Below are 13,881 nucleotides of genomic sequence, written 5' to 3' on the forward strand. Positions count from 1 at the left end.
ACCTTCTTATAGGAAAATAAATCACTAATTCTAGGGCCATGCCAGTTTTGGAGCACCATCATCATTTGTACATTAATTTTTACAGAAATAATAGAGCTAAGGCTATTTTTCCTTCTCACTTTTTTATTTGTGAAAGGGTTCACTTTGATTTCCACAGAAATCTTCATTTGATATTATTCAAACATTTACTAAATATCTATGATATTCAAATAACTGGGAATTTAATGTTGAAATAAGTCAGCCCCAGTCCTCATGCATCTTTTAATCTGATAGGGCTGCTAGAGATGGATAAACAAAGTGAATGGAAATGAAAATTTATTCTCTAAAGATACAGTGGGGGATGGGTTCAAATGGCCATGTGCTGTTTCTATTGATATCCATTGTGGTTATCTTCTCTTAATCGTCCCTGAAAAAAACCAAACAAACTAGAAAATGGATACTAGATTGAGTAGTCTTCAAATTCTTATAAAATGTTCATTTTTTTCTGTCTATACTTAGCAAGAAGGAATAGACTCTCAAATTTTCCTGTTCACTTAGTTATTAACAATTGTAGAAAACGGCATACATAGATCATATAGAATACATTAACAAAGATGGAGATAATAATTTAAAGCTGGTAACCAGAATATAACCCTATGAGATTTACCCAGAATAAGACAACCAAGAATTGCTCCAGAGCATTGAAAATTTGAGAACATGCTATTTTAAATAATAATTTGAGGAAAGTACATTATTTGGCTATTTGCTAGCTTTCTGCTTTAAGGGCAGTATCATCTTATTAGCAAGAATAATTAATTAAAAGAAGAAGCTAATAGAAAACAAGTTTCCTCCTTTCTACCTCAACTTGACCACACAGCAGGTGATCTCCTTTCGACTTATCCCACCTCTCTTCTCTCACCCCCAATAGTGGCCTCCCCATTGTGAGGATCTAGGGTCACAGATTTTCTTTGCTGATCCCAGCTTACTAATTGGATCCAGCTCATGAGTTTTTTGAAGTTAGATGCATGAAATTCAAATTTGGCTTTCCCAAAGAAACAAAGATATTATTGTTGTTGCTCAATCATTTCAGTCATGTTTGACTCTTCCATCACATTTGGGGTTTTCTTGACAAAGATATGGGAATGGTTTTCCAATTCCTTTTTGAGCTTATTTTTAAAATGCACATCTGAGGGAAACGGGATGAAGTAACTTGTCCTGTATAAAAGAATTAATAATATCTGAAGTGGATTTGAACTCAGGAAGATGAGTCTTCCTGATACCAGGTCTACCACACTATATCCTGAACCACCTCATTGCCCCAGAATGATATGATTAAATATAGTAGCTGCCCCCACAGAACAGATGATAAATGTTAATTTGTCCTATGTTATATTGAAGAATTATATGAATTAATACTCCACAGAGCTAACATAATTTCCATCAATATTTTTGAGAAAAATAAACCCATATTCCAATTCAGAATGCCAAGAACATTTCTCCTTTCCTAACATCCTAATCTACTGCCTGGCAATAGCTATCTTAGAAATGGAACCAGGGAAGTCATTGTGTGTGTGTGTGTGTGTGTGTGTGTGTGTGTGTGTGGTTGGAAAGTTAAATACACATGACAAACGTAACTCATCAGTAGCTCTTTTCATCGACATAAAAGGTAGCCACTATTTAGATATTCTGAATTATGTACCAATGGCCAATTACCTTCATGAAGGCCAATGGAAGCAATTTTACAATCACTGCATCTCCAACATATGCATCACCACTTCCATGTTTGAGACACTAGTATGCCAAGCTGTTATAAATAAGAGTCTATATGTTATGCTTATCATCACATCTTTTGCTGCCTTCCCACAATTCCAGCATATATATATATATATATATATATTTCCCCTGTACCCTGACTCATTTGCTCTACACAATATAAAATATATATAAAAAATTCTTCTTGTATATACTTAGGCTACCCACCAGAGTAAGGTACTTATCTACATTTCATTTAATTGAATGGATGACATCAGTCACTGTACACACAATGCTAGTTAACAATCACAGAATCACAGAATGAAGAATGAAATAGGGACAATTAAAAAAAAAGACTACCTGGAGAAACTGTATTGATTAGACCTTTCTTCCCATAGATGAACTAAAAAGGTTGATAAAAAATTTTAGTCACCGAGGAGAAATTTTCTCACATTTAGGCTGTATGGTCAACTTATCAACCCTATGATTGCCACCTTTTTATATATATCTATTATATAACAAAAAAAATCAGAAAAATAATACCTTGTTCTCCAAAAATCTTAATGCAGTTTTAAGTTACTAAATTTTAAATGAAAATATTAATTATAATTGTCCTGAATATTTATTCTTAGTTTACTTGAAGGTTTTGAATCTGCTATCTTGAAGCTTCTGCCTTAAGTTTTAAGTTTCTAATGTATAAAGCTGCACAAAGATTTTGAGACTATATATAAATATATGCACATATGTATATTAATACACGTATGCATATACACATGTGTATACGTATGTGGGCATATCTATATGTATATAGGTATATTTATTTCAAAATGATCTTATTTTATTTTCAATTTAGTTTCCACATCATTATGGATATGTGTGTGTCCAGATACGTGTGCGTACAGAGCTGTTTATATTCTGCTCTGCAAACTAATTGGGAGATAAAATAAAATCCTTAAATATATTTATTTCAACAATAAAACAGATAACTTTTTAATTTTAGGGTTGGATATCATGTTTTATACAATTTGGCATTGAGCTCCAAAGATTATGTCACATATTTTTAATTCTTAATCATGAAAACATTTATTTTACATTATACATGAAGTATATGTTGATGAACATTCCAGTTTTCTATATTTAGCCATTGTAGTCTTCAAATCACTCGAGTTCCAAGGCTCTGAAAGCATGTTATCTCTATCTCTTATATAAATGATAACCTTTTACAAATCTCCGGAAAAATACAAGGTTGTATTGCAATATTACGTGGGTATTTGGGAATTTCTATAATTCCAGGATAATTTTTCTAAATGTGTGTCAATGTGGGGGTGTTTATAAATGTATACACACACATAGTAAGTTCATATATGTGTATACACACAGACTCCTATTTCTTTGCCTTCCCAATCAATTTGCCTTCAATTCAGTTCAGAAGAAAACAAATTTTTCCCCAAATAATTTTTCTCAGAGGGTGGATTTTTTACTACCTGGGAAATATCATTCTGATATTAAAGGCCAATCTGAGTATCTGACAACAGGTTTGTTATAACCTTGAATAAAAGTGATTTCCGCCATTAAAAATATCTTCTTTCTCATTATTTCACTACATCTTTGATAGTGTTTCCTTCATAACAACCACTTTATTAATAATACAATTTAGAAGCTTTTGGGGGTGTTTTTGTCTTCTGAATACATATGTGTTTATGTATTAAACTACTCTTCCTACTGTTCTTCCAACCTCAAGAAACCTAAAATGTTCTGTGGAAAAACCATTAACATCATCTCTAGCTTCCAGATCTTTCTAAAAGTTATTCTATATTTCTATAGATTAGCAGAAATAATTATTTGACTGTTGACAGCTATTTTTTTAATGTTAATAGTTTTGGTCACACTTTGCTTTGCATTTTATTTGATTGACCCTATTTAATTCTCAGCTTGATCAATTCTTAATCATTTGATATCCCTCAAAAAGATAGTCATTGCAACATCTCTAATAGTCATTACCAAGTGCTCCATCATTTTTGCTTATTTCCTTGGAGTAACAAAAATTCTTTAAAACCACAAATAAAACACAAGTAAAAAGACAAATGAACCACATCTCTGTGAATTACACAAAATCCATCACTTAGCTTATAGGGAGGTAACTATAAGTTGAGGAGGAGAGGGAATGGCTAAATTTGACTTCACCCGGTCCAATTTAGAAGTCTGGGTCAGTTTTGTGTCAGTAGAAGCATTCATTGATGACCATCACAAAAGGAAACTATTGCAATATTATTACTTGACCCATGTAAGGTAGTTATATGCACACAATCCATATTGTTTATATATCCACCTATTTGCTTGCAAACACACATCCTCCTCTGTTTCCTCATAGCGTTATGAAGGTGAAAGGTAGATAAAGCAGAGAACATCCATTTTCACACATTAGGCTTTAAGTGCTGTGCTACATGAACTACAGGTTTCTGATCCAAGTGTCCTACTCACAAAAATCCGAGCAATCATTGCTAAAATGCTGTGGCAATATGGCTATTTCAACCAATGTAGACCTTGAAGACCTGCTAAGTCATAAAGAAATGGCTACTTGTCTCAATGGATTACCTCCCTTGGCAAAATCAGATATACAGTGAAAGATCAAATAACATTGGATCTCTGATTTTATCAGAGTAGATGGTTTCTCAAAGCAAATTACAATCTGCCTATGAATGAATAAAAAAATTCTCAAAGCTTTATTTTTTGGAAAAAAAAGATGCAATGAGGTAGTAAGAAAATAGGAGGTAGTTAGGTGGCTCAGTGGATAAAGAACCAAGCCAAGAGATAAGAGGTGGTGGTGATGTTTGTGTGTGTACGTGTGTGTATGTGTGTGTTTGTGTGTGTGTGTGTGTGTGTGTGTGTGTGTGTGTGTGTGTGTGTGTGTGTGTTGTAATATAGAGAAAACAGTTTAAGGTACTGAATCAGTTCCGAGTCCAGAAAAGTCAAGTTCAAATTCAAACATGGCCATTTACTAGGTTTTTGAACCTAGGTAAATCACATTATCACTTTTTGTCTCTGTTTCCTAAGCTGTATAATGGGATAATACAATTACCTAAATCACCACATTCTTTTGGAGATCAAATGGCTTAAAGCACTTGTGAAAAACCTAAAGCACCCTATGAACTTAAAGTGTTATATAAGAGGTCCTGGGCTCAAATCAGACCTTAGACACTTCCTAGTTGTAAGGCTGGATTTGATCTCAGATTTTCCTGTTTTCAGCCTTATTTTAAACACAAGCAAAATAAAAACAAAGCAGTTTGGGTAAGGAAAAGGACAAGGTATCAAAAATTGGAATCAAGAAATTATTTCTGTAGAATGTAACATGATCTTAGTTTTAAAGGAAATGAGGAATTCTAAAAGGTGGAGATGAGGAGTGACTGGAGACCAAGGAAGGCATAGTGAGTCCAAAAAACATGGGCATGGGAGAAGGAACACAGTATGTGAGACCCAGTAAAATAATTGGTTTGAGCTTTGGGCATGAACAAAGAGGAATGATGTATAATTAGGCTTTAAAAGCAGTTGCAGACAAATCAAAAAGTTTATTAAGTGGCAACAAATATAATACTATATAAAATACAAGTTTTCCTTCCGCATAACAACTTTCTCCATCATAGTTTCAATATATCATGAGTGGACATAAGGAATTAAATGGGAATCTTTGGGAAGTTTAGTGGAAGCCATAGATAACATGAGAAGATAAGTAGATGCCACTGAAAAAGTTTAGAAACTCAGAAATGTATAAAATATATGTATAGAATTGTATATCAACAGGCTCTGTCTTATAATATTTAACATAACAAACTTTATTTTTTTTAAGTTAAAATAAGTGAAAGTTTAAAGTTTGCAAAAAGAATGCAAAAACTAAAAAAGTTTTATGTGGATTTTCCATGTTGTGGGATGTGTTCCCAGGTTGTAGAAACAATACATGTATATAATAAATACAGAGAGAATAAATACAGGATTTTTAGAAGATTGTAGAAGGAGATATAATGATCAATAAGTCCTGGGAATGATAATATGTAGAGGACAACCCTTGAGTTTAGCTTATACCTTGAGAATATATGTAATCTGACTCTCAAAGAAACTGGGTGATGGGGAGGTAGTTCTGACAACACAAATGCCCACTCTGTGAAATGTGGCTCTATTTTGGTATACTGAATACTGTGCTATCCTGAGTGATTTGTGAAGGACAGAGTTAATGCAAGAGTTTTGGAGAAGAGAGATATTCTTCATTTGCTTAGACAGGACTTGTGTGGTTCCAAACTCTATTCTGGACTGATTGTTGAGAGAAAGATTTTTTTAAATGGAATTAAGCTAGTTACTCAATGTGTTTCTGATTTTTTAGTTCATCTAACTAGAGATTTCAGGGAACTTTTTCATGGATGAGATTTAATTCTTTCGCTTGATTAAATTGAGATAGATCACTTCTATATATTTGGCACTTATGAAATTTCATTCTTTCTTTCTATGATTCTTCCTTAGTTTCATCCTTCCTTTCTTTGTTCCTTTGTTTGTTTCATTGTTTCTATGTTTCTTTACTTATTTGTTTCTTTGTCAGTCTGTTCCTTTGTTTGTTTGTTTCTTCCTTTGTTTCTCTCTCTCTTCCTTCCTTCCTTTCTCTTTCTTTCTTTCTTTCTTTCTTTCTTTCTTTCTTTCTTTCTTTCTCTTTTCCTCTCTTCCTTGTAACAGGTCCCAAAGAGAATATGCAACAATTCATGTCCTTTCTGTAATCAGGAATGAAGAATGTCTCTCCTCCAAAATTTTCTTATCTACATTTCCCCTTACTCAGATTCAGGCAAGATTCTCTCTACAATACAATCTGCATGTATATGCAACCGTAGTCTGTCCCTCCTTATACCAAGCTTAGTGGGAGACAGATTATAGCTATATTACAAAAGAGTTAACAATCTATGTTGATGCATGTGTTTTTCATACCAGAAATTCCTCCCTAATGAAATTACAGGACTTGACCACAAATAAGTAAATAGCAAAATAAATCTATATATAATTAAAGAAATGAACTAAGTTATTGATAACCTTTAGGTACATAGGGCTAAAGATATTATTAACAATATTTTTTATTTGAGGAAACTGAGGAACCAGGAATTTAAGTGACATTTTTTTTTTGTTCACACATTTCAATCATGTCCAATTCTTCATTATCTTATTTAGGGTTTTCTTGGCCAGGATCCTGGAGTTGTATGTCATTTCCTTCTCTAGCTCATTTTATAGATGAGTAATTGAAGCAAACAGGGCTAAGTGGCTTGCCCAGGGTCACCTAGCTAAGGAAACCTCTGAAGTCAGATTTAAACTCGGGAAGATGAATCTTCTTAACTTCAGACTTGGTCCTTGTAAAGTCAGCATCTGAACCTAAATTTCTTACCTTCAGATCTACTATTATTTCCATTAAACCACATATCTGTATGCTTAAGTAAATATAAACAATAACACTGTCACTCTCAGGCATCTATATAATAAACTCAGTGTTAATAATGTCTTTCAATATCCCAAATCCTACATTATAGAAGGAGTGATTAATATCATGACTATACTAAAAATGAATAACTGACATCATGCTCCGATATCACCAGAAGTATCTTCAGCCCATCTTCCCACAGCTTTCAGATGAAACAAGCACATTCAACCTGTTCCATTTTCAAGTATCTGTATCTATCCAAACAGCTCTCTTCACAGTGGTAATTCCTCTAATCCCTATAATTTATTCATCTCAGGATACACTCCAAAGCATTGTTTGAATTTGTTATCCACTGGCTTTAAAAACAGTATTCATTATTGGGGGGTGGGGACTCCATTTCAGTACTTGGAAAGGCTTTCTGCAGTGATGCTTGTGCCTGGAAACAGCCCCATTCTTTGGCAAGGGGATGGAAGCCTGCTGAGCACAGCTCGGTGAGAGTGGCAAGGTTTCCAAATTTCAATTCCTTACCCTCCCAAAACCCACACTGAATGGTCTTCTGCCATCCCCAAAGGAGCATGAGATTACATCGTTATTGGGGGCCAACAAATGCTCAAATTGGAAGAAACCTATGAGGAGCTGATCACAGTTCATGAATGTTATAATACTAGACATTCCAAATCAAAGCAGTTTCAAAATGTAGAAGGTTGAGATCTTCATTCTCAGCAGCTTATCAAGGCTGTCTTTTATTTCTTTTTTTAAAAAAATGATGACAAGTCCTCTAGGTCTAGCAACAATGATTTAGGGCATTTTAGGGGATTGATATCATCTGAAAAGCTGATGGCACTTTTTTATATTACAGGTGATCCAAACAGTCAGCGCCATAGACAAAGATGATCCCAAAACTGGACATTTTTTCCTATATAGCCTTCTTCCTGAAATGGCCAACAACCCAAATTTCACCATCAAAAAAAATGAAGGTAAATATAAAAGCATTAGGAGATGGAGCCAAGACTCATTTTCTGTCTGTGCTGTTTTTGACTATGTTGTTCAGTTGCAACTTAATTCCCATTTTCCCACTCTCCTTGTGCAGTAAGAACTGGGCTTATCAGTGTAATGGCAAGGTAATTACATCACTTTACCTTTTATCTTATCTGAAGAATAGATAAGAAAAACCTCTAAAGTAAAAATTTAATTTCCTTCCAGGGAAACCTTCCCCATTTTACTTGAAAGGGTAGAGGGAGGGATCAAATTCCTCTGAAAGTAGAGGAATTTGGGAATATGGATATGCTTCTGTAGGAAGGTCTGGCTTATGGCTCACAGTTGTTTACTTCTAATTTGATGTTTATCAAACCTTCAGGGGAAGCCACTTTTAATTTTGCCTAGATTGTGTTTAAGCCTTCAAGATTCCTTTTTGATACCTGAACACAGTATGTCAATGGGCTGGCCAGTTCCTGAAGGATAGTGTGTCTGTGGTATATCATAGTTAATACTGCCAGTCCTATTGTGGAGTTTTAACAGATTTCAAAAAGTCAATTCAGTCCATTTCATTTTTTGTACCAAGTTCAGACAAAATGTTTTACTTAGTGCTCATCTATTATGTGGGAAGGTCAGAGAGTATAAAGATTAAAAACAGAAATGACCAAAGCATCCATATATTTTCCTCTCCTAAGTCACTGCATATTGAATAAGGCTTTGAAAATATATTTATTTTGGTTTAGATTCCTACTTAGATCCATGATGTAACCTTTGGGAAATGATTAGTAAGATAAATGTGTGGTCTAAATCTGTCTATTTTTATTCATTGGATGTTTCCTTAGCTCTTCCTCCACTAAAGTTCTCTAATATCTCAAAGTGGCATTGGGGTGACCCTGGTGAAGGCTATGTCACGAAAGAGAGTAAAAATGGTGGCCCAGTGATAAACTCTGTATCATATAAGCTTCAGCCTAGCTAAGTATAATGAGGATAATCACCAAAACCTTGGCTCCAATGCAATGGTTGATTGATTATTTTGGCCATCCCAATTTATGCAGACCAACTTCTAAAGCCCTCAACTATTTGTGATCTGCATTAGTGGAAGTAAAGTATTCAGATCAATGGTCTTTGGATGAATTGAAATAGTGTTAATAAAGGTTTTTGAAAGTTCCACATGAAATTTATATGCAAAAAGCACATACAAGAAGTTGCATAATAGAAACTAGTTTTGATTATTTTGTGTATCTAGTCCTATTTCAAAGAGATAGTATCAATGAATATTTTATTATAACATAAATGAAAATTCCATGAATTTTACCAAATATATCATGACTTTTCCTTTGAACACAATTCTACTTAATTCTCTGAAGGTAATCTTATTAATTTTGATGTATCCTAGCAAAAGAAAGGAGACATATAAATAGTTATGTTATGACTTGTGACTTTACCAGTATAGAGAATGAGAAAAACCCTCCCCCATTTCTTTATATAAGATAAATTACAGAATGTATAAACCCAATAAATTCAACACATCAAATTTTCCTACACTGTAATTAATAGCAAAGAGTTGACACAATAACATGAAGAGGTCTGAGACTTTTTGGACTACCCAAATGGCCAGTACATACTATCAGTTTGGGGGTTCCAAAGTTGAATCATTTGTATGTTGATTGTTCTATTTATCAGGTCTGACTAATGATTCTTTTCAATATAAATCTAGTATGAATGGAATTTGAAGTCATGTGTAAATGAATTTTGCCCCATTTATTCTACTGTACTAAGTCCTAAAGGTGGTCTTCTTGAAAGGAAGGAAGGAAAGAAAGAAGGAAGGAATAAGGGAAGGAAGGAATGAATGGAAAAAAGAAGGGAGGAATGAAGAGAGGAACAGAGTAGGAAGGAAAGAAGGGGAAAGTGAGAGAGAGGAGAAGGAAGGAACCTTTACTAAAGGCTTACTGTGTACCAGGCATTATACTAAGCAAGGAAAAAATAAGCATAATCCTTCCTCTCTAAGAGTTTATATAAGTTGAGATAGGAAACTTTAGGAAGTGTGTATTTGAATTCCAGTCATTGCAACTTACTTATTTCCCTGACAGATGGGTTTTTGGCTCCTAATGAATTTATATTAACAGATGAAGAAATATCACAAGTTCTCGTTACATGTCAGTATGCCATAAATCATCTCTAACCATTTGGTTCAGCAGAGAGTAGAGAGCTGGACTTGATCTCCCAATGACTTCCAGTGTAACCTTTGACAGGTTGCTTACAATCTCTGTACTTTATTATTTTTCTTTTCACTGAAAATTTATTTTTCTTTCCTTGACAGCAATAATTCTGACCTAACCTCACAGGGGTGTTGTGAGCAATAACTGAAAAAAAAAGTTGTCCAGCATTATGAAGATATAAATGTGTTAAAGAGAATAGTAAGATATATCTTTAAAACTATTTTCATTAAAAAGCAGTCCACTTATAAAGAAAAAAAGAATAACTCCAATGATTTTCAGAATAAATCAGGGAGTTAATCATATACTATCATGATCTTGGCAGAGTTCTTCAGAAATTGTATGCTCCATTTCTCTTTGGCATGACTTTTATTTAAAAAATAAAATAAAATAAAATCACAGATTGGTGGTTCCACATTCAAAAATATTGCTGACAAAGAATTGAGTTCAACAAGTCTTTATTAGGCACCTACATATCAATCACTGTACTAGGTATGTGGTATAGAAAGGCAAAAATGTAACACTCTCAAACTCAAAGAGCTTATATTCTACTGGGAACCTGAAGAATCAATTTTAGTAGAGTGGAACACTATCTCACAGAATTAGTCATCGTGACAAAGAAACTGGAATTGGGAATTAAAGATCTGGGTTTAAAGCCTGCCTTTGCCACTAATTGTCACTTAATACCTCAAAGAGTTTCAGTTTCCTCAACTTGAAAATGAGAGGATGGAATTGATGATTCCTAAATTCGTTTCCACTTCCAGTTTGCTATAATTCCTGCTTCTCTCCCATACAGAGATTTCCTTTTGGATTTTAAAGGTAGTTGATACCTAATAAAAAAAATAGGTAAAGGCCAGAGAATAAGTTCCATATAATCTTTCCTGTACTCAGTTTTATGGTGCCAGAAGTAACATTATTTTTGTATAAGTAAAAGATCATTTGTCTTCCAGAAACAGCAGTACAACCCATTCCTTCTCATCCACATAAAGTTAGAAGTAAAGATCAAAATGCTAGTGAGTCATTAAAAACTTCAGTTAACAGCAAACAATCTGAGTATTTCGAGTTTTCACAGTTTGTCTGGGAACATAGCCAGAAATGTTGGTCCCTCCTTCCAGTTGGGTTAACCTTAAAAAAAAGAGAGTTTTGCTCACCACATCTTGGCATTTAGGCATCCAGTGCAACCGTGAAAATGGAAGACACCCAACAATTAAATATAATGAGACAGGGAAGATAAATGAACCTTTTACAGACACTGAAAGTGTTCTCTTGCAGAAAGTCTGAGTTGTATTGCTTTTTGGAAACTTTTTCGACTCTAGCCTGTGTTCTGTAGGTAACAGATTTGATTGCAATTGCCCGGAAGCAGTGGACTTTAATGAAAGTTTTCATGATCTCTACTAAGATACTTGAACGATTTATGTAAAACATAGAAAAATATATTCAACTTCCTGACACATGAGGACTACTTGTGAGAGACTGGACTAAAGTTTTGACTCTAGGAGGTGAGGAACAACATGGTGGCATAAAATATTTGCTTCTTTTTGCAAAGATCACAGGAAAACTAGAGCATCAGATGATGCTGACTTTCTTTTTTTTTTCTGTTTTCCCCTTTTAATCTTGATATCCTCTCTTTGACCCAACAGACCAACTACTAGGGCATAACTATAATGATCAATTTGCAGAAGGTAGGTTCTAGTTGGAATTTTGTATTCACTTTCTCTTCCATTTTCTTCATATCAGTAGTGCTTTGTACATTTTAAGAATACAGTTCATTTCCTCTGATCCAGTCTTCCTATAGGGTCTCATCATGGCATGGAAGCAACCCTGATTTCTTGAAAATTATGGCAGGAGATCTCAAGCTCCATCAAATCTTACCAAATTGGGAAGGATCTGAGTACAGACTGTGTCACTTAAAGATTAGTTTAGTTAAATGCAGAGAGGCTTCTTACTAGACATTTGTATATGAAATAATTTCAATGATTAATTTTTGGTCTCAGAAACTCATTAATAGCATCATATAAGTCATAGAAAAGGTACCACTTGCATACCTGGAGGTATATCCTCTCTTCTGAAAATATGGATCTTTGGAATCATTCATGCTAAACCTAATAATCTACTTTTTGACTCATTACTCAGCTCTGGAAGTTTGATACTCTGTCTCTTTCCTGAGTCTCTTTCTCTATTCATCTGAGTAGAGCCCTTTGAGGAAATGAACCATCAAGTGTTCCATTTGTCTCCTTTCATGAACCATTCATTCATTGTCTTCTCATCCTATATATACAATATCCTCTTATTGCTTTCATTCTACCCTGTTTTCTTTCTCACTTGGAGTTTACTAATTCTATAATGTTCTTTATGAACTTTAAAAGTAACCCCATTTTTCATGGAAAAACTTTATGTTCTGCACCAGGTTATAGTGTGATAAAATCTGCCAGATGTGTAAAAGTTATTATAAATTCAGACACCTAACAGTAGGTTTGGGGGATCTTATTTAGAACATCATATCTCTGGTTTCTGTTTCATTACTATCAGAAAACAAAGAAAAAATCTCCTGACAACAAAACAAAATAAATAAAACAAAAACAAAAAAAATGTTCTTGTACTGAGCAGGCTAGATATGTCAAGTGTAGTCTATTAGTCTCACTTTGAATTTGAATGAGTATTTTTAATTTCCTTCCACACGCTCTTCTTAGGAACAATGTTTAGAGTCCTGGAAGGCTAAAAGAGGTGGTCTTGCATACTATTTTTGGACCACAATTAGTCTGTCTCAGATCTTTCTCTTCTCAAACTGAAAGTTGCTGCCAAAAATTGGGGCCTGGAGTCCCCAATTCTAATCCAGTCGTCGATGTTCCCTGTGACCTTGCTCTCTCTTCTGTCCAGCTGAATCCTTACTACTCCTCTCCTGTATTCAGGATGCAGGCGTCCAGCCAGACAGAGCCCCTCTCTCTTCGCCTTAAGCCAGATGTGATCCATCAAGGCTTCATTGGACCTGAAAGGCCATCCTGATGATCCAGACAGCAAGGAGGGGGCCACCTGGTAAGCTATTTGTCCTCTTTCAGGCCTCTTAACCTTTGCTGCAGACTATGCTCTGACTTGGAGCTGACTGAGTGCTCCTACAAGAGCACTCCATATTCTGATTGGCCTTTAAATTTCCTTCATCTGAAACACACCAATGGATAAGTTGTTCCCCCCCCCTTCCCTCAGCCTCAGGCTAAAAGTCCTCATAAAACATAATATACACAACATACTTATATGCGCACAAATCCTTTGATCTTACATCTATACTCCAATGCATATACTATTTATATAGATATTTACAGGAGACTCTGGATACAGATGTAAATGTTTCTCCAATAATGAGAACCCCATCTCCCAAATGGCATTTCCCTTTGAAGCTATCACCAAAGCAAAGGATCATTTCCCAAACACTAATCTGTCAATATGACCATGGTCCAAGAGTTATCAAGTTTGGGTGATCCCCAGTCTATCATGATTTCCCCCTTGATGATATCTCTTAAT

General features: G+C 34.6%; 1 protein-coding gene across 7 annotated transcripts in view; it reads left to right on the plus strand.

Moving 5' to 3' along the window:
• Window positions 1-13,881, plus strand: part of CDH8 (cadherin 8) — a 488,877-nt gene that overhangs the window by 392,092 nt on the left and 82,904 nt on the right. For all 7 annotated transcript variants that reach the window (XM_044663239.1, XM_044663244.1, XM_044663243.1 and 4 more), the window contains one exon: window positions 8,034-8,151. In XM_044663239.1, coding sequence (XP_044519174.1) covers window positions 8,034-8,151 — 118 coding nt within the window. The remainder of the gene's footprint in view (window positions 1-8,033; window positions 8,152-13,881) is intronic.

Source organism: Gracilinanus agilis, chromosome 2, assembly GCF_016433145.1.
Source record: "Gracilinanus agilis isolate LMUSP501 chromosome 2, AgileGrace, whole genome shotgun sequence".
Classification (NCBI taxonomy): Eukaryota; Metazoa; Chordata; class Mammalia; order Didelphimorphia; family Didelphidae; genus Gracilinanus; species Gracilinanus agilis.